Below are 21830 nucleotides of genomic sequence, written 5' to 3' on the forward strand. Positions count from 1 at the left end.
TCTTTTCCTAAGAGACAGAAACCTTCAACTTGGAAAAGCTCTGGCTTGTGTTCTGAGGACTGGGACTGAGGCCCCTCTTCGAGACGACTTGTTCAGCCCTTCACGCATGGAAGTCCTTGAATCTTTGTTTTCTACCAATGATGTGGCTTAAGTTGCTTTCTTTCTTTTGCTTTTTTTTTTTTTTTTAACAGGAGAAGATTGGCTGGAGGAATGATGCCTCCCACTTGCTGGTGTTTACCACTGATGCCAAGACCCATATTGCGCTGGATGGAAGGCTGGCAGGCATTGTCCAGCCCAATGATGGGCAGTGCCACGTTGGCAGTGACAACCATTACTCTGCCTCCACTACCATGGTGAGATTCTTGGTACCACCTATGGTCCCAATTCACTCTGGCCAAGGCTGCCCTAACCCAGGCAGAGTCTTTGTGTGAATGTGGAAATGGTGGCACTTCCCCTGGGCAGGGTGCAAGGCTTGTTTCAGCCTGTCCTCCCGCTGCCCCCCATACCAAATGGACACCCTCACCCCCGGTACGGCCTGCACAGCCATTATAAGCGGTCCTGGCTGTGGCGTTGTCGCCACCACCTCCCCTGCCTCCAGCAGCAGAAGCAACAGCAGCGGCAGCAGCATGGCATCCAGAATGGACCCAAAGGACTTTTGCAGGTCCAGCTGGGAAGCGGGCCTTCCTGTCTACTGTGCACAGATTAGCCTCTTCTTGGAATACCGGGCTCACTTGTGATTATTGGAAGAAGACAGAGGAAAAAGAGACAAAGATCATCTGAAGAATGGCGATCTGTTCCTGTGAGGAAAGGTTAAAGGGACAAAAAGGAAGAAGGTGAAAGGATGATGTAGCTGATACAGAAGACGACTTCTTCTAAGTTGTTTTCTATGGCCTTAGTAGGTCAAGTAACAGGAGAGGAGTTAAGTGGCTGTAAGCCAGGAAGAAATGTAAGACCCTCAGAATACTGATACCTGGGCATCTGGGGGGAGGTGTGAACTCTATGTCTTTTAAAGACAGTATAGCCCCTCCTTGTCTAGGTGGCTTAACGGTACACCTGTGTAAAGGCGGGAGTTCCCCGCCCCCAAGCTGGATGATCTCATGAGTTCTCTGCAAGGTCTAGGATCCCAGGGACATGTTCGCAGTTCACCAGCATCCCCATTGTGGCTTGGGTTCTTTGGTGTCAGCCATGTCCAAGTGGGCAAGACCGGGCACTGGGTGAGTCAGTAATCATTGACACCTAATGTATGCAAGGCACCTTACCAGGGGCTGAGGAGGATAAAGGGACTACGTACGGTCCTACCCTTTTTGGTTTAGTTGAGGAGACGTGCTACCAATAATACAAGATGCATGATTGATTAGTGTGCAGTGGGGTAGCACGCTCAATAAGGGCTTTAGGTATTCAAAGGGGGAAAGCTCATCATGAACTGGGATAGTCAAGGAAGGACTCCCAGAGAAGGTGGGACCTGAGCTGGGTCCTAAGGAAGGAGGAGGGTTACCAGAAAGAAGGCCAGTCCATGGCGGGGAGTGGGGGGCCAGCTCAGTGGTCAGTGGAAGAGGGAGAGAGGTGTATGCCGTGTGGACCAGAAGGCTGAGACCACGTTGGGGAGGATTACGCACGCCAGGCTGAGGCATTTGTCAGTAGTTGCAAAACAAGAAGAAGCTTCAAAATGGGGCTTGACACATGCTGGATGGAGAGCAGTGGGTAGGGAGACTTGGAGTTCTGCCTTGCAGCTCCCTCCTTCCTTCCCGCTCATCACCCGCCCCTCTCTCCTCGGAGCCCCAACATTCCCTTGCGACGCCCCTCTCTGCACTTTGCTTTGTGTCGTATGTACCTGGCTTCGGCACTAGACTCTGAGCTCCTTGGCAGCAGAGACTGTAATATGTGTATCATTCAATGTTTGTTAAGCGAATTAGTGGGGGGGAAAAAACGAGGCCTGACAACTAACTGGTATGAATGCATCAAAGTCCAGTAGGAAGAAAGATGCTTGGTTTCCTTTCTTCCTTTCTTTCTTTCTATGCTTATTTATTTTATTAAAAAAATTTTTTTAATGTTTATTTATTTTTGAAGGAGAGAGAGACAGTGTGAGCGGGGGAGGAGCAGAGAGAGAGAGAGAGACAGAATCGGAAGCAGGCTCTAGGCTCTGAGCTGTCAGCACAGAGCCCGACGCGGGGCTCGAACTCACGGACCGTGAGATCATGACCTGAGCCGAAGTCGGACGCTCAACCGACTGAGCCACCCAGGCACCCCTATGCTTATTTATTTTAAATGTTTTATTTATTTTTGAGAGAGAGAGAGCGCGTGCGTGCGCATGCATGTGTGGGGTAGGGGCAGAAAGATGGAGACAGAGGATCAGAAGTGGGCTCTGTGCAGACAGCAGCAAGCCTGATGAGGGCCTTGAACTCACAAACCGTGAGATCATGACCCCATCAACCAACTGAGCCACCTGGGTTCTCTTTAATGTTTATTTATTTATTTTGAGAGAAAGAGAGAGCACACGCAGTGTGCAGGGAGGGGCAGAGAGGGAGGGAGGGAGCGAGAATCCCAAGTAGGCTCCACGCTGTCAGTGCAGAGCCTGATGCGGGGATCAGTCTCATGAACTGTGAGATCACGACGTAAGCCCAAATCAAGAGTCGGACACTCAACCAACTGAGCCAGCCAGGTGCCCTGAGATGCTTGGCTTTGACCAGCCTTTGCCTCTTCATCTGTCCCTGGAGTTCACAACTGGGTTTGTGTTGCCACTTAGTCCATTGGCTCACATTGATCATGGCGTGAAAAGGTTTAAGCATCACCACCATCTGGGCCACAGCCCAAATCAGCCAAGTTCTAAGGTGTAGAATTCAGGTGAATTCTTAACTGACTTCCACATCCTCCCATATTACAGGATTATCCCTCTCTGGGGCTGATGACCGAGAAGCTATCCCAGAAAAACATCAATTTGATCTTTGCTGTAACGGAAAATGTAGTCAGTCTCTACCAGGTGACTGTGCCTTCAGGGATTTCGGGAGTGGGGTCTGTATTGGGTGGAGCTGTCTCTGGGAACCCAGGCACACTAGCGCGGGCCATGCTTCCCAACCAGGAAAGCCCCTCCTCCAGCCTATTCCCAGGGGCAAATGGTTCCTTTTTATGGTCTCTCTCCTCCAACCTTGAACCTCACGGGATGGGTGTGTTGGTGTTTGTGGTGCTGGAGGGGAGTAATTTATTGGGTGAGAGGGGTGTGAGAAGTTCTTTATAATTTTGCTCAGGGCTGCAAAACTGCTATATTTGTTCCTGGAAGTGACAAGTAAAATATCCCATCCTTCCCTCAATCTTCGTTTCAAGACCCTCATTCTGATTTGGGGAGGGCTTTTGAGATCACCCTCTTCATTTAGTCAGCCTTGCACATCTCTCTGTCTTACCTTCTAGAACTATAGCGAGCTCATCCCAGGGACGACAGTGGGGGTTCTGTCTGCCAATTCCAGCAACGTCCTTCAGCTCATTGTTGATGCTTATGGGGTAAGTGTCTCGCACTGGGGTTGGGTCTGCTAAGAATCCACCTCACTTGGCATTCCCCAGGAGGGAACGCAGACTTTGGAGTCCTGGATGTGAGTCCACTATGCAGCCTTCACTGCCTTCCTCTTATTCTTCTAGAGGCTGGCTGATGGCCAGCACTGGGAGGAATGCAGCCTTCTGAGAGGGAAATGGCTCAGAAAGAAATGCCAGGGAGTGTCAGGAGCAGTGGGTGGAAGAGCTTAGAGAAGGTGGAAAGGAAAGAGAGGTTGGGGATGGTGATGAGGAAGGACAGGGTGAGGGATAGGGCTCCAACAATAGAGAGAAGAGGGAGCTGAGCCAAGGGGAAGATGAGGTTGGTTAAAAATTAGGTAAAAAAAAGCTACTATCCAAGGTGACCAGTGCTAGCCCTCCCTTTTTGCATGTCTCTGAGGCTTGCAGGAGGGTGTGGCTGGTTTAGATTTTACCCAGATTCAACTAGACACCAGGGGGGACAGAGAGAGAGAGGAGCAGGCCTTGGGCAGGAAAGGTTGTAAGAAATAGGCTCCTAAGGATGCTCTCCTCTGGCAGCTTCTAAGCAAACCCCAGCACCCAGCACTGCCGCGGTGAGTCCATGGCCACCTGATATTTTACTTGGGGTGGAATTGGTTCCTATCTACTTCCTCTCGGCTCATCTCCTTAACCTTCTTTTGCCCCCTTTCTGCTCAGAAAATCCGCTCTAAAGTAGAGCTGGAAGTGCGGGACCTCCCCGAGGAGCTGTCTCTATCCTTCAACGCCACCTGTCTCAACAACGAGGTCATCCCTGGCCTCAAGTCTTGTGTCGGGCTCAAGATTGGAGACACGGTGAGGTGGGCTGGGCTGGGCAGGGGCTGAAGCTTCAGCTCTGACCCTGGCCTGTGCCCCTGAGCGTCTGTGGGCACCCCTTCCGTTCCTCCCCTGCACCTTCTTCCCGAAGGTCATTACAAGTTGGATATAATGGAGCTGCCAACCTTTTCCTCTGAGACTCCTGTTGTCTAAACTTCTCCGCTATGCGGAGATTTTTAAAAAACTTGCGTTTAGCTTACCTCTGTTTGTTTATGCACAGTTGATTGCAAATGAAAATATTTCTGACCTTTGGCCCAGTCTCCAGCCTCCCCTACGGTAATACCTGTCTTTCCTCTACAATGTGAAATGGCAGTCACATCTACAGATAGTTGCTGAGCGCCAACTTTGTGCCAGGCATCATTCGCTGCTGGAGATTCAACAGCAAATGGAACAGGCAAAAATACCAAATACCCACTGTCATAGACTTCCAGAACGCAAATGTTCATTTTGCCCCTCAGGTCCCTCTGTGGCCTCTATGGCTTTCTTTCCTTACTGGTTCTCTTCTGCTTCTGCCGATGGGGGAGGGGTTGGTGAAGAGGGAGGGAAGCAGAAAGGGGGATAGCTATATCTCTATCACCGGTATCATCTGTATCTCTATCATCTGTATCTCTATCATCCCTATATCTAGGTCCATCCATCTGTCCGTACACCTATCTATGTTCTAGAACATGTGCACATATCCTGTCTAAGAAATATTGGCTGGAAAGGTGTTTGACTACACAAGTGATGATGTACTATATGGAAATTAAACAGTAGATCCTGAGCCTTTGGTCACTGTGTGGCATTGTGTGGTGCCATATAGTGCTTTGTGTGTCTGGCTGACTGACCTTGTGTGTAATCAGTCCAGCTCGCTTCGTTGGCCAGAGAAGAATTTTTATAAGATCACAAGTTCTGTTCTGCTTGAGCTGGCTTATTTCACAGGTGGAATTAAAACACACACACACACACACACACACACACACACACACACACACACACATCCAGGGGCACCTGGGTGGCTCAGTTGGTTGAGCATCCAACTTCAGCTCAGGTCATAATCTTGTAGTTCGTGAGTTTGAGCCCCACCTCAGGCTCACTGCTGTCAGTCTGTCAGCGCAGAGCCTGCTTCAGATCCTCTGTCCTTCTCTCTGCCCTTCCCCCACTTGCAGTCTCCCAAAAAATAAATATATATTTAAAAAAAACAACAACAACCTCTCTCCTGACTGTAAATTATGTCTGTGCACCCAACCAGATATAACTGGACAACTGTCCCCAGGCTTCTCTTTTTGCTTTGCAGACCTTGGTCATTTGGAGGCTGAGGAACTGCAGGTTGCTGGGGGATGAGACACCCAGTTTGGATATTCCCCGGGCAGGGCAGGGTGGGGCAGGGCGGGGCTTCTTTCCCTCCAGGGCTGGAGTGATAACAGGGTGCGCCTGTGTTTGAATACGGTCTTCCTTTCCACCCAGGTGAGCTTCAGCATTGAGGCCAAGGTGCGAGGCTGCCCGCAGGAGAGGGAGAAGTCCTTCACCATCAAGCCTGTAGGCTTCAAAGACAGCCTCACCGTTCAGGTCACCTTCGACTGTGACTGTGCCTGCCAGGCCCATGCTGAGCCTTACAGCCGCCGCTGCAACAATGGCAACGGGACCTTTGAGTGTGGGGTGTGCCGCTGCGGGCCCGGGTGGCTGGGGTCCCAGTGCGAGTGCTCTGAAGAGGACTACCGCCCCTCGCAGCAGGAAGAGTGCAGCCCCCGGGAGGGCCAGCCCGCCTGCAGCCAGCGGGGCGAGTGCCTGTGTGGCCAGTGCGTCTGCCACAGCAGTGACTTTGGCAAGATCACGGGCAAGTACTGCGAGTGTGATGACTTCTCCTGCGTCCGCTATAAGGGGGAGATGTGCTCAGGTGAGTGAAACTGCACACCCTCCCGCCCCTGTACCCGCGCACGCTCGCTCACACATCCACGGCCTCTGGAAACATAGGCCGGGGCTTAGGTGGGCACAGGAAGGCCCAGCAGGCACAGCCGAGTGGATGGTCCTTCCACTCCAACGGCAGAAGACAGGAAGGAGGTTCTCTGTAATTCCGCTCTGCTCCCCGCGTCCTTGCTCCTGGGGTACACAGCGGCAGTGAGCCTCTGCTCTCCTGGAGCATGGGAACGAGTGGGGGAGCTTGAAGGTGAAGACCGTTATTTTCTTTTCTTCCACCTGCCATTCTGCTAATACTTTAAATCACTGGCTCTTGATCATTTCAAGGATGCGGAACAACTCCCTTGTTAGGTTAAAAAAAAAAAATCTCTGGCTGCTGGTAATTAGATTTTTAGTAGTTACAGATTCGGAAACTGCACGGTATCAGAATACGTAGTAAAGTTGGTAGTAATTATTTTACATGAATTTGTCTTTTCATGACAAGACTTGGAAAATAGTAAAAAAGCAAGGCAATGGAGCACGTTTAACAGCCAATACACTCGGAACAATGAGTGGAAAATCATAAGCTCTTTTTACATGCTGGCACTATTTTGTTATCGCTATTGGCACTATAACGTTTTGGATTCTAGATCTGTGCTGTCAGATATAGTAGCCCCGTGTGGCTATTTATTTGTAAATTAGTCACATTGAATTATAACTTAAATAAATTTAAGTTAAATGAAAAATGAGGGGCTCAGTAGGTTGAAGCTCTGACTGCACTGCCAGGGTGTTGACTGCATAGAGCCTGCTTGGGATTCTCTTTCTCTCTGCCCCTCCCCCATTGGAGGGTTTTTTTTTTTTTTTCCCCTCTCTCTCAAAATAAATGAACTTAAAAAAATTAAAAAAATAAGTGAAAAATGAAAAATGAAAAAGTCATTTCCTCTGTTGCTCAGGAGCTCCACGTGGCTCGTGGCTGGCATGCTGGACAGCACAGACATGGGAAAGGATTGCCATTGAGAGGCCCAGCCTGCAAACTGGGGGTTACGATTTTGGCTCCTTCTACCTGCAGGATACTTTTTGTCCTTCTCATTACAAAATTCAGTGAAGTCTTGAGGCCCACTGAAAATCTCAACCTGGTCTTTTCTTGCCCTAAAGACTGCTCCTAGGCTACTTCCCCAGCTAGACCAAGTGGAACTAATGTCAATGTCGTCTGTATGTGCTGACAATACTCGCAGAGGCAACTAGGCAGCCTGAGTAGTTCCTGGGGGCACTGGGGATAGGTTTTCGCTGGATTGTGGTCTCTGAGGCTTGATTCCTCTTGTGACAGAGAGATCAAAGACATTTGCCAGTTGTTTAGGATTGGTTTATGGGTGTGTTGTGTGGTAAATTAACACAGATTATAATTGGCTTCTTTGGTGATCAAATCTATGGCGCAGATTGGCTTCCTTTGCAATGGGGCTTAAAGGAGCCGAACTAATCCAACCAGATGTTCACTTTAACATCTGTCTTTAAGAAAGCTTGATTAGAAAGGGCTGCCAGTGTGGTTCAGATGGTTAACTGACTCTTGATTTCGGCTCAGGTCACAATCTCAGGGTTTGTGAGTTTAAGCCCCACGATGGGCTCCTCGCTGACACTGTGGAGCTTGCTTGGGATTCGCTCTCCCTCTCTCTCTGCCCCTCTCCTGCTTGAGCTCGCTCTCTCTCTCAAATAAATAAACTTTAAAATTTATTTATATATATATATAAGAAAGCTTGATTAGAAAGGTAAATCTATGTCATTGTTTTAAAAAAAAAAATTAAAAAGGGGGCACCTGGGTGGCTCAGTTGGTTAAGCATACTACTTCAGCTCGGGTCATGATCTTGCAGTTTGTGAGTTTCAGCCCCGCGTCGGGCTCTGTGCTGACTGCTCAGAGCCTGGAGCCTGCTTCAGATTCTGTGTCTCCCTCTCTCTTTGCTCCTCCTGTGCCCATGCTCTGTCTCTGTCTCTCAATAAGAAATGTTAAAAAAACAATTTGATTCTAAAAACATTAAAAAAAATGTTTTTAATGTTTATGTATTCTTGAGAGAGAGAGAGAGAGACAGAGACAGAGCATGAGTGAGGGAGGGGCACAGAGAGAGAGAGAGAGAGAGAGAGAGAGAAAGGGAGACACAGAATCCGAAGTGGGCTCCAGGTTCTAAGCTGTCAGCACAGAGCCCGACATAGGGCTCGGACTCACAAACCATAAGATCATGACCTGAGCTGAAGTCGGAGGCTTAACTGACTGAGCCACCCAGGTGCCCCATAAATCTATGTCCTTCTAAAGCATGCCCAAGTCACATAAAAAAGACTTCTTTTTATTATCTACAACATTGTTTCCTTTATTCATGTCAGCAAAATTTGACAGAGATTGGAAAAAAATGGTAGCAGGGAGATCAGGGGAGAAAGAGATCAGGCATGGACCCCCCACAGCAGTTTGAATTAGAGGGTGAGGGAGGAATTTCAGCTCATTTTACTAGTGAATAGTACTTACGTCATATTCAGAGTACCAAAAGGAATGGTAAGTTTGATGTGGGAGACCACGGGGAGTAGGCTGGGGCTGAGGGGAAGAGGGTTGTCCTACGTGAGGCCTACAGATAGCCCCTTGGGGGCACCAGGGACAGAGGGAGGGCCGCTTCTCCTCCAAGCCTCATGGTTCCTGGTCTGGTATGAGGCTGGGTGGGAGGGACCTCGGGCAGAGTGTGTTTCCTTCAGCTGCTGGCCCCACTGATGCTGCGAAACAAAGCCGTCGGGTTCAGCAGCCTGCTTCCTGTCTCTCACTGGTGCAAGCACAGCTCGTCAGCAATGCGCTCCACCCCGTTCACGAGGGAACCCCAGGCAGCTGCTCAGAGGCCTCCCTCCCCCACTGCCAGCCCGGGTGTTGTGTGCCTACTGGCTGCAGGTCTGGATCCTGTGGTGCCGCTGTCACACTCCCCAGTGACGGATGCTCAGGGACACACACTTATTGAGCACCTGTTCTGTGCCAGGCACTCAGTCCACACGGGTGAACAGGGGGCATGCGTGATTCCTGACCACTCAGTTTGTAGACCAGTTCACCATTGTCTCTTCCCTGGGCTGCTGGCCTGGTCTGTTCTTTGCTGCAAGCAGTGGCTCACGTGGGGGGCATGCTATGACTTAGCCATTTCCCCAGCCTCTGGCCTTCCCCCTCCCCGGTGGAGGCATGGTCTTTTGTGGTCATCTGTTATCAGCACCTCGGTCGGAAACATCAGGGAGTACATCCTTCTCCCCGAGGGACTCTTCTGCCTACCACATCCATGAGCATAGATTGATCAGACACCACTGAGCCAGGTTCTGTGCTGTAGTGTTGTGGGATAGGGAGGCATGAATAAGACAGTTTTGCCCTTAATTAACTTACCTGAGGATAATTCACAACATGAGGCAGAACGTGCCAGATCTTAGAAGTGAGGTGTCCTTGGGGCGCCTCGGTGGCTCAGTTGGTTAAGCGTCCAACTTCGGCTCAGGTCATGATCTCGTGGTTTGTGAGTCTGAGCCCCGCGTTGGGCTCTGTGTTGACAGCTCAGAGCCTGGAGCCTGCTTCCGATTCTGTGTCTTCCCCTCTCTCTGCCCCTCCACCCACTCTCACTCTGTCTCTCTGTCTCTCAAAAATAAATAAAACATTTTAAAAAAAATTAAAAAAAGAAAAGAAGTGAGTTGTCCCTGGGGAATGTTATAGGAGTCTCCTGGAGAGAGACTCAGTGTGGACAGAGGAGGCCTGGGTGGCTTCATGGAGGAAGTAGGATGTCAGACAAAGGGTCGGCTCATAAGGCAGAGAGGAGTGGGGCTGAGCATCGGCCTGGGGGTCACCCTCTATAGGGAGAGGTCATTCCCTCTGACCTAAAATACTTGCTCCTCCCTTACCCCTCCCCCTCCCTCATCTCCACCCCTCCCCTGCTGCCTTCTTTTCTATTTCCCTCCTCTTTCTTACACTCTGTCTTCATTTCTCACCCTCCTCCTCTGACTTTGCTGTGAACCCAGGCTCAGCCACCCTTTTGCTGGAGGGATGCCAGTCCTGTGACATTACCACACTGTAGCTTCCTTCTGAGGGCTGACCCTGCCAGGGCTCGGGCTCGGCCTGCCGGCTCCGGCCCGCCACTCTACTTCCAGCCTCGCTCCGTGGCTGGCCTGGCAGACCATCTTCTCAAAGGTTACTTTGTTTGGCCTCACAAAGGAAACACTATGGGACAAGGGTTTCTGAGGAGGCGGAGGCCTCCGGGTGCTGCCAGACCTCTGTGGCGTCTGCCTTTCCCTGTTTGGGAGCCATCACTGAAAGCTGCTTGTAGTAGACACTGTGGGGCCCCTCCAGCTGCTGTTAGGGCTGCTGATAATGGCTCACAAATGCCCCTTCCTTGGAATTATCTTCAGCTGACAGGAGCCGTCTTGCCCTCAGACCTTGGCCAATGACTGGTGGACAAAGGTTACACAAGACCATTCCCTTTGCCTCCGGGTGGAGCGGGCTCTACTCTCCAGATATTTGGAGCTGGGGCAGCTGACCTTATGTTTACCATCCAGAAAGAAGCAGACATCTCTTTCCAAGGCAGCGAAGGTGTGTCTGAGTCTTGAATACCAGTGTATTCAAGTATAATTCAAGTACAATTCAAGTGTATTACTAGAGGATGGTGCTAGGATCACTGGCAGAGAGACTCATTGACCAAGGGCCGCTAGTCAGACCCACTGGGGTCCCTGGGGAGCAGAAGATGCCAGCTAGTGTCTGTTTGAGCCTATGCACCTCGCTCTCCTCCACCATCTTGGGGCCCATCCGCTCACACAGTGACATGATTTTCAGACCCGTTGAGGTTACTTCCCCTTGGCTCCCTGCCTTTCCTCTGATTAACAGTCAGATTTTTATTATTCATCCACTTCTTCCCGATTTGGAATCCTTGAGAATGAGTCACCTTTTCTTCTGAGTTTGGGAGAGCCAAGTTTTCAAGCCTTGTTAAGTGATTAGGGGGATGTAGCACTGAGAGTTAACACCTGCATTTAACCAACCTACCCCCCACCCCAATCTCTCTTTCCCATTCCTACATTCATGCAGTAAAGTGAGTAGGTCTTTCCTACTAGGGCTGATGGCTCTCTGCAGTACTGTGATAATAGAACACAGGGCACATGCTGGTGAATGTGTGTGGTTCCCAGGATTTTTTTTTTCTTTTTTAATGTTTATTTACTTATTTTGTGTGTGTGTGAGAGAGAGAGAGGGAGAGAGAGAATCCCAAGCAGGCTCCAGGCTGTCAGCCCAGAGCCTGACGCAGGGTTTGACCTCACTAACCAAACCGTGAGATCATGACCTGAGCTGAAATCAAGAGTCAGATGCTTAACCAACTGAGCCACCAGGCACCCTACCCAGGAACTTAACTAGGACATAAGCTCCATGGTAATAGGGACCTTTCCTGTCTCATTCACTGCCGAATCTCCAGTGCCCAGTGTGAGCTCAATAAATATTTGTTGCATAAATGGATAAAGAAACATTAATTGCATGCCTACTGTATTTCAGACGTTACGCTAATCCCTACCGACGGACAAATTGATATGTCCTCTCTCACTGTGGAGCTCAAAATCTAGAAAGAGAAACAGATAGGCAAGCAAATGGGCTGGTCATGAGGGTTAAGATAGAGGTATATGTAAGTGCTGAGAGAACACGTAGTAGACAGTTAATTTGCTCTGGGGAGGTCAGAAAAAGTTACGGAGAGGAAGGAACTTTTGAGTTGAGCTTTGAAAGGTAAGTGGGAGTTTGGTAGCGATCACAGGATGAAAGGGCGTCAAGGCAGAGCTAGCAGCATGAGGCTAGAAGGATAGAAGGTGGTGACGCTTCCGTGGGGGTGTTAATGAGTGGCCGTGGGAGGAGGGTGGATGAGGGTAAAGCTGGAGAGCAGGCTGAGCCGCGGGTTGGGGCCCCTCACCTGCTGCCTGCCCCCTCGGGCTGTGTGCTTTCAGGTCACGGGCAGTGCAGCTGTGGGGACTGTCTGTGTGACTCCGACTGGACCGGCTTCTACTGCAACTGCACCACGCGCACCGACACCTGCATGTCCAGCAACGGGCTGCTGTGCAGCGGCCGGGGCAAGTGTGAGTGCGGCAGCTGCATGTGCATCCAGCCCGGCTCCTACGGGGACACCTGTGAGAAGTGCCCCACCTGCCCTGACACCTGCACCTTTAAGAAGTGAGTGGGCAGAGAAGTGAGTTGGAGCCAGTCGGGTGCTAGAAGGAGGGAGGGGGCCCCCCAGTCTAGAATCCCCAACCCTCCAGGTTCTTATTCGCCAAAGCTTCAGGAGGAGGCGTCCGCTGCAGCTAAGAGGCTAGCTTTCCTCTTCCCACGGAAAAGTTTGGGCAAAGGTGGAGGTAGAGCCAACCATGCAGGGGCCAAAGTAGCACCCGCTGGACTCCAGTTGGAGAAACCCCTCTCCTGGGATGGCATCCTGAATCCCTGAGTTGGGAGGAAGGCTAAACCAGGGAACTTCTGGGGAACGTTCTCATGTTCCGATCCTGGGGGAGAGTTGGGCTGGAGTTATGAAGGATTCTGTGAAACAGGAGATGTTCGCTAGTACAAACTCCACTCATCTGGGGTCAGGGGAAGCTCCTGCCATTTCTCTTGCCACTTTAAGCAGGGCTGGGCTCATAGGCATGCGACCTGTGCATTTGTACAGAGCCCTGTGCTTAGAAGGGCCCCATGCTTGGTTTACTGCTCTGCCGGCACTGTCTTGTAATGCTTAGGGATTTTTGAACAAGGGGCCTGACATCTTCTTTTGTGCTGGGTCCCCAGATTACATGACCGGTTCTGCCTTTAAGGCTCCTGGAAGTGGCACACGCCTCACCTCCTGTCACACTCTCGGATGGGACATGAAGAAGTTTAATGAGGGGACTGGGGCCTTCTGCCTGCCAGGCCCTGCCTCTGGGTGAGGAGGAACTCCCACCCCTGAACTCCAGACCCGACCCTCTGGGTCCCCCAGAATTGTCTTACAGGGGTTTTTGTTTCGGTGTTTGTTTTCCGAGGTGGGGCAGCTTTCTGGTGTGTGGAGGTCAGAGCTGGACTGACACACACGTAGGTTTGCTCCTCTCTCGTCTTTTTTGTTTATTTATTTTTGAGAGAGAGAGGGAGACAGAGTGCAACTGGGGGAGGGGCAGAGAGAGGGACACATAGAATCTCAAACAGACTCCAGACTCTGAGCTGTCAGCACAGAGCCTGACGCGAGGCTTGAACTCGCAGGGCTCGAACTCAAAGACGGCGAGATCATGAACTGAGCCGAAGTTGGATGCTTAACTGACTGAGCCACCCAGGCGTCCCTCTCCTCCCTTGTCTTAATCTCTGTGTCGTCTCTCTTTTAGGGAGTGTGTGGAGTGTAAGAAATTTGACCAGGGAGACCTACATAAAGAAAATACCTGCAGCCGTTACTGTCGTGATGAGATTGAGTCTGTGAAGGAGCTCAGTAAGTTCAGCATGTCTTAGAATCGCGCACATATGCGGCTGCTGAAGTTTTCAGTTGATCCCAGAACGTGTCTATGTCTCATCAGTAAAATGGAAGAGTAATCCCTGCCTCAAAGGCATGTTGTACAGACCTGATGCACACGAGGCACTTAATAAAGGCCAGCTTCCCTGAGTCCTCTTGTGCCCTCTGCTAATTTGTTCCACAGTCCCTCCCCATTCTGCTGCTTCCTGGAACCCACAGACTCAGCAAGACCCTACAGACAACTTTTAAAGTATGTAGAAATCAACCCTAACTTGACCTCCCCAGGGAAAGGAAGACAATGCATCCCATTTTGCGGATGAAGAAACCTAGGCTAGGTGACGTCAGTTTAGGAGGCTAGTAACCATTTACTGAATTTACTTAACTGAGAGTGTTCAGCAATGCCCAGGCATACTGCTCTGCTGGTTTGGAGGGAAACCTTCACCCTTATGGATTTTAGCTAAAATCATAATGCTGTAGCCTTTCTTGGCTCTCTGGAGCCCTTCCTAGAATAAGACAGATAAAAATACAGTGGTGAGCAAAACTCTTGCCTGCAGTCATTCTAGTTTGAATTTCACCTTGACCGAAAAGGGGATAATCTTTGTTGCTGTCAGCGCATCTGATGTGGTTATCTGGGTCAGCTAGGCATTGGTTGGTCTAGGGAGATGGCAATCTCTCCTGAGATAGCTGTCTCTCACGAAGGCAGGAAACATGTTTTCAGTGAGAGCCACAGTGAGACACAGCCAGTCAGTCAGCTGGGGGCTGGGGGTGTTACAGAAAAGGGTCAGCTCTCTGGATCCTTTGGCTAATATCAGAAGTGGGGCTGGTGGGGGTGGTGGTGAGGGGCGTGATTTGGGGATTGAGTTTGAAGAGACGGCTTTTCCTCCTGAGGAGAATCGGTATGCTGTGATTAGCTCAGGCAGGTGAGACTGCTGAGAGAGATGTGAGATGTTTTTATTACCTAGACCAGAGGGGAATCTCTGGTTAGTTGAACGTATTTCTCTTACCCCCTACCCCCGTGCCATGATAATCATAAAGATAAATGCTTGTTTGTATGGAATTGTGTAACTTATAAAAGTTAGGCAAGTATCTTTTCATACACATGATCTTGTCTTTTTCTCAGCCACCTAGTAGAGTAGAACTGTGGTACTATTGTTATCTTCATTTTGCAGATGAGGAAACTGAATCTCAGGAAAGCTACATAACTTGCCCGAACAAGTTAAGCTTAGAACTGAATCTGGAAATCCTTACTCTTCCCACTGTACTCTTATACCACTGGTTTTCGGGAGGCTCATTGAGTTCAAGTCTGATACTATACTTGATCTTAGCCAAAAGGCCGAGAAGCAATCATTGAGTTCAAGTCTGGTATGCTCTGAGACTCCTGTTTTAGTTCTGTTCCATCACATACTTGTGTTGACCTTGGTGCATTTGCTTAACGTCATCGTGTGTCAGTTTTACCTGTCTGGTTGCATCACTATAGGACGTGGTGCAAATGATAGAGGGGCACCTATAGTTTCCCTGTCAGAATAACAGGCTTCAGAATTAGAAGGGGTGAAGCCTACAAAAAAGTGATGGGAGTTAGAGAAGAGAGGCTGGCTCTGGAGAGGAACACTGGATCAGACGCAGAAACGGAAGAAATGTAAGGGCTTTGCCAACAAACTATTGAGAATAGTTGAGCCAGGAGGGAAAGGAAAGAGAGGGAAGGGAACACCCTTCTGTATTAGGTACTGTTCACTTGACGTCATTTAGTTCTCCACCAGTGTTGTGAGGTGGGTTATCCTTTTCCTTTCATAGATGAAGAAAGAGCCAGTGAGGTCAAGTAACTTCCCTAATATTACGCAGCTGACAGGTGCTAGAGCCAGGCTTTGAATCACACTGTGTCATGTGTTCTGTCATGTCCCTTCCAAGGGAAGGAATACGAACCAAAAAGGGTCTAGGAGGGACAAAATTCAGCAGCGAGGGTCATCTAGAGGCAATTGCCAGGCACAACAGCCATCTCAAATCTAGGCATCTTGCCTAATGTCAGGCATAGGGTTTCCTGTTGCATGCTTTCTCAGAAGTCCCATGACTGGGGTTTGGGGATGGCCCCGTCTTCCAGGAATTGCCTTGTTTTTCACTCTCCCATATTCTCCCCTTCCTCAGAGGATACTGGCAAGGATGCAGTGAACTGCACGTACAAGAATGAAGATGACTGTGTTGTCAGATTCCAGTACTATGAAGACGCCAGTGGAAAGTCCATTCTCTATGTGGTAGAGGAGCCAGGTGCGTGAACCACCAGGGCCCCTGACGCTGCACCTATAGGGAGAGGGAGAGCCACGTTAGGCAGCAATTTCCACCCATTACGCCTCTTACACAGAACAGCCAAGTTAAGACTACCTTACAAGTGGTAAGTTAGGGCCTGTCATCTGGGTGTGGGAGATATTTAAATACCAATCTTAGTGAGAAAGTGACTTGCTAATTGAGGAGACAGAAAAAGAAGGTGGGTAAGGAAAGGAAGAAGGTAGATATGGATCCCACGAAGGGACAAAATACATCCTGGCATTTTTTTGAGGTGACAGTATTAAGAAGTGAGGAATTTAAAGTCTGGGACTCTTCAGCGTCCGCTCTACTTAAGGTCAGGTGGTTGCCAAGGGCAACCTGTTCGCTGCTTCAGAGGAAGGCCTGATGCTTTGAGGTGTTGACCTTACCAGGGTCACCATGAGACACAGTACTGGGTTTGAGGCACCAACCCACGGTGTTCTGAGCACTGAAAAGATAGTGCTTGCTCTCACAGCCTTCTGGAAGCAGGAGGAGCTCATCCGTCATACACAGACCAACCACAGGTTTGTCGCCATCCAGCGTAGTAGATTAGCTCGCTTCCCCTTACCACCCCCGTCTCCTTCCTTTCTCTTACACAACAGACGAAGCTATGAATCACTACACAATATTTTCGAGTACTTATTGTATATCAGGCAGTAGACTAGGTGCTGGGAATATAACAATAGATAAAGCAGATGTGACACTCACAGGCCAGGGGGAGAGGGACATGTAAATTGATAGTGATACTGCTGAGGGACAAGGGCTATGCCAAGGCGGGGGGTAGACAGGAGCTTCTATGAGTGAAGGAACAATGTCTGAAGGCAGAGACTAAGTCAGTTGGTTGCTCGTCAGTTGATTCCTACAGCTGTAGAAATTTCTTCAAATCCTCCTTCAGACCAGGGTCCAGCAAACACTTTCTGTTCAGGGCCAGGGGTTAAATATTTTAGGCTTTGGCGGCACCTGGGTGGCTCAGTTGGTTAGGTGTCTGACTCTTGATTTCAGCTCAGGTCATGATCTCACAGTTCATCGGTTTAAGCCCCACATTGTGCTCCGCACTGACAGTGTGGAGCCTGCTTGGGATTCTCTCTCTCTCTCTCTCTCTCTCTCTCTCTCTCTCTCTCTCTCTCTCTCTGCCCCTCACCCACTCGTGCTTTCAATCTCTCTCAAAATAAATATTTTAGGCTTTGTGGGCCTTGTGGTCTCTGCCATGACTACTCTGCCATTGTAACAGGAAGGCAGCCATAGTCTATATTTAATGCACAAGCCTAAGTATATTTAGAAAGACAGGTGGCAAGCCACATTTGGCTCCCAGACAATAGCTTGCTGGCCCCTGCTTTACGAAAGTGGGTCTCAAACTTTTCTATGTTCCCTTGTTAAAAAATCGAGAGTCCTGAGCCCCATGCTGCTTCCATGAGCCTCTATGTTCTTTTTATTTGATTTTTTATTACATTTTTAAATGTTTATTCATTTTTTGAGAGAAAGATGGAGCACGAGTCGAGAGAAAGATGGGAGGGGCAGAGGGAGAGTGAGACACAGAATCCGAAGCAGGCTCCAGGCTCTGAGCCCAACGCAGGGCTCGAACCCATGAACTGTGAGATCATGACCTGAGCCAAAGTCAGACACTTAACCGACTGAGCCACCCAGGTGTCCCCAGCCTCTGTGTTCTTGAATAGTGCTCCTGGCAGTTGTGAGACGCCCCAATATTTGAGTGCCTCTGCTTTGGACACATCACTTCCCCTAGTGAGCCTTCTCAGACCTCCTCCATCATCCTTTCTTCTGATTTGGTTGGGTGCTCCTGTTTGAGTCCCAGAGCAGTTGTGTTTCCCTTAGATGGGCCTTCATTCCACCATTAACTTGCTTCTTTAATCACCCATCTCCCTCAGTAGATCACGTGCTCCACGAACACACGAACCATCTGTCTTATCTATTGTTATATCTCCATACTTGGCTCAGTCATCTACAGAGAAGATACTTAGTAAACGGGTTTTGAATGAGTTACTAGGACTGATTATTCGAGTTGACAGGCGGGCTTGCATACATGTTGATACCTGCTCGGAGAACTTTGGCTGCTTGGAGAAGGAAGCAGGTGACAGTGGAAAGAAGCTCTACTACATCCGGGTCAGCCAGGGTGTTGCTGGCTGCATGGGTACCGGAGAGCATGGCGCCCCCTACCGTGATATTGTTCACCTGCCTTTCCCAGGGCTCTCACCCTTCAGGAGGGAGAAGGAAGGTAAAGGAAAGGGTATGACCTTAGTTTGATTTAGCGACTCAAGGGAAAGCTGACATGGGAAGGGGAGAGGGCAGAGTCTGGGTATGTATCTGTGGGGGAGCACATGTGGATTATTTGGCCATGACCCCTCACATTTTCCCGCCCACCTGTGTTAACGTGTTTCATGGATTTTTCCACACCCGCCCTATTTGCACCTTTGTGCTTTCTCATTTCTGAAGGGCAGTACGTTCTTGCTTTGGGGTTTAACGTTACTTCATCTCTGCTATAACAATCCTTGCAGGTGCTTCTGCTGTAACACCAAAATCTTTTGGCTTGATATTCTTAGACTGGAATCCACTACCTGGAATTATGGGGCAGAAAGATGGTGATAACCTGAGCTGTACAAATAACCCCCCAGGGTGGGGGGTGGAGTAGCTTTTCTGATGTAGATCCCATCCTCCACATGAGGAGATGGGCCCCAGACCCATATTCCCTATCTTGTTGCCCTGGAATTCTGAATTTGACCTCTCTTCTCACCTACCGCCCCCAACTATTTTCAGGGGTTCTGGCTTTGTGCAAAATGTGTCATCTGAGGTCCCAGAGCATAGGAGGGGATTATTCTCATTCTCTTCCCCAACTCATGCCTTTGCGGATGGTCTCCCTGAAGGGCTGGGCCACTGTAAGGCAGTAGAGACAGCACTGCCAAAGGGCTTGGCCTTGACTGGGTGGTGTTCAGCCTATTATGTGGAGTGGGCTCCGCTGAGCTGGGTCCTTATCACTCCCAGGTAGAGTTGCCTCGTCGAATACAATATGTCCCATTCAACATTTAGTACCTACTTAGGCTGAAAAATTATTGTTTATCTGAAATTCAAGTTTAACTGGATTTCCTGTGCTTTTGCCAAACCTGCTAGCCCTGCCCAGTCTTTCCTGACCTTGGGTCGCCACGATGAGTCCTCATCACCGTGGCTGAGAGATCTCTCTAGAGACCAGCTGATCTCGTCATCTTCTTCCAGGAATCCTGCCGTCTACTCCTTTCAGGACAAATGCTTAATAGATGTTTTTGCCTGAAGACCTCTTGACATTCTACCTGTCCCGCCCATACTGACATGCAGAATTGAAGAGATTTCACTCTGAGGTTTGAGGGTCAGCCCTCTCTTCCCAAGAATTCATGATTGTTGTTCCCGGAAGAGCTGGTGCCCTTCACTCCTGGGAACTCAGACACTGGAACCTCACAGCCTCTCTCCAGATGCTCCTTTAATTATAGACAGGTTATAATTTGGTAGCTTGGGAAATAGCCAGCTTGGGTCTGCATCGGTGGTTGTTTTTGGGTCATGTGTGGTGAGCATAGGGTGTATGTTTAGAGAAGAAGGTGGGAGACAGTGTGGAAAGTGGGCATGACCACCTCTCCAGACCCATCAATACCCATATATCCAAACACCTAATTACATAACACCTGAGAAGTTACTGGAGTGAGGTCACCCATCAGACACCTGTGGTTTACGGGAAGCAGAGCTCTGCAGAGCACAGTCCGCTTGGTCTTCAGAGGGGTGATGCACCTCTGTCTGTGTTGGTTGTTGACTAGGGTTGAACAGGAAGTCGGCTTTCAATAGGGTTAGGATTAAAGATGACGAAATATTTTGGGAAGGAACCCAAAATATTGTCTGGGTTGGCAGGCTTCCTGGTCTCTAAGTGTGCTAACAAGGTCATTAGGTTCCCAGCCCTCAGAGATGTACATATCCAAACCAGAGAAACAAATACAAATGCCTAAGGAGCTAGGTAAATAAGTTAGTGAAAACAGTCAGGTGTAACAAGAACACGAGTAATAACAGTAGCTGATAGTTATTGAGCACTGAGTCTGTGCTAGGCAGAGTTCTGAGTTCTTTAAATATATTTAACTTATTTATTTTTACAGGTTTCTTTTTTTTTAAATATTTATTTTGTGGGAGAGAGAGAGAGAATGTGCACGAGTTGGGGAGAGGGGCAGAGAGAGAGAGGGAGAGAGAATCCCAAGCAGGCTTCATGATCAGCATGGAGCCCGATGCCTGGGTGGCTCAGCTGGTTAGGCGTCCTACTTCAGCTCAGCTCACGATCTTGCAGTTCATGGGTTCAAGCCCTTATAGGGCTCTGTGCTGACAGCTCAGAGCCTGCATCCTGCTTCAGATTCTGTGTCTCCCTCTTTCTCTGCTCCTCCCCCACTCATGCGCACTCTCTTTCTCTCTAAAAAATAAATAATCATTAAAAAAATAAATAAGTTGGGGTGCCTGGGTGGCGCAGTGGGTGTTCGACTTCAGCTCAGGTCATGATCTCACAGTTCGTGAGATCGAGCCCCGTGTTGGGCTCTGTGCTGACAGCTCAGAGTCTGGAGCCTGCTTCGGATTCTGTGTCTCCCTGTCTCTCTGCCCCTCCCCCATACATGCTCTGTCTCTGTCTCTCTCAAAAATAAATAAACGTTAAAAACAATTTTTAAAAGTATATATTTAACTATTCTTCATAAGTTTTGGAATTCAGTGCTATTACTTTCTCCATTTTAAACATGGAGAGATAGGAAACAGACACCCAGAAAGGTTAAATAGTTTATCAAAGGTCACATAGCAAAGTAAGTTGTCAGCCAGGATTCGAACCCTGGCGGTCTAGCTCCAGAGCCCACAGTAGCACAGCCTCCATGACAAGTTACATGTTGCCTCTGTTTAGTGGAGAAAAGAGGGTGGTGGCAAGTCTGGCAAACTAGAAAATGTGTCCCATCTAAAGGGGACAGCAGCTACTCACATCTAACCAGGGCTGCCCTGTGGGTGCAGTGTTTCCAGACCTTTTCATTTATGTTTAAAAAATTTTTTTTTTACTTTTATTTATTTTTGAGAAACAGAGTGAGACAAAGCATGAGCAGGGGAGGGGCAGAGAGAGAAGAAGACACAGAATCTGAAGCAGGCTCCAGGCTCTGAGCAAGCAGTCAGCACAGAGCCTGATGCGGGGCTTGAACCCACGAACTGTGAGATCATGACCTGAGCCGAAGTTGGACACTCAACCGACTGAGCCACCCAGGCGCCTCTATTTATTCATGTTTTTAAAGGGAAGAAGAAGAATCTGAAGTTTTAGGGGGATAATCTCCTGATTATATAAAGCTGCCAACAAAATAAAAATTTAATCAAGCTTTTGTTTTAAATCCAGTAGAGTTAACATAAAATCAACTTTTTAATAAACACTTGAGTAGGTTAGATTCTACTGGGGGTGACCTGCTTATGACCTCTAATTTAAACTACTCAGGACAGATTATCGCTGTCTTAAATATTGGTGCTCCCCCCCCCCTTTTAAAAATTTTGATTTATTTTGTAAGCCCTGTTTCCCTCAGAGAGATTTCTAGTAATTTCTTACTTGGTCAAGTTGCCTTTACAACATCCCTGCTCTGTGCTCTCTCCTGACAGAGTGTCCCAAGGGTCCTGACATCCTGGTGGTCCTACTCTCAGTGATGGGGGCCATTTTGCTCATCGGCCTTGCTACTCTGCTCATCTGGAAGCTCCTCATCACCATCCATGACCGGAAGGAGTTTGCTAAATTTGAGGAAGAGCGAGCCAGAGCAAAATGGGACACAGTAAGAGTCGGGGCTGGGCATTTTCTTAAGTCATTGGTTTGAG

General features: G+C 49.1%; 1 protein-coding gene across 1 annotated transcript in view; it reads left to right on the forward strand.

Moving 5' to 3' along the window:
• The window catches only part of ITGB3 (integrin subunit beta 3), a 51866-nt gene that overhangs the window by 28609 nt on the left and 1427 nt on the right, over positions 1–21830 (forward strand). Inside the window, exons 6-14 of the mRNA XM_047833744.1 lie at positions 192–353; positions 2882–2977; positions 3403–3492; positions 4195–4329; positions 5797–6226; positions 12190–12412; positions 13576–13676; positions 15837–15956; positions 21621–21787. Of these exons, the coding sequence (XP_047689700.1) occupies positions 192–353; positions 2882–2977; positions 3403–3492; positions 4195–4329; positions 5797–6226; positions 12190–12412; positions 13576–13676; positions 15837–15956; positions 21621–21787 (1524 nt within the window). The remainder of the gene's footprint in view (positions 1–191; positions 354–2881; positions 2978–3402; positions 3493–4194; positions 4330–5796; positions 6227–12189; positions 12413–13575; positions 13677–15836; positions 15957–21620; positions 21788–21830) is intronic.

This window comes from Prionailurus viverrinus, chromosome E1, assembly GCF_022837055.1.
Source record: "Prionailurus viverrinus isolate Anna chromosome E1, UM_Priviv_1.0, whole genome shotgun sequence".
NCBI lineage: Eukaryota > Metazoa > Chordata > Mammalia > Carnivora > Felidae > Prionailurus > Prionailurus viverrinus.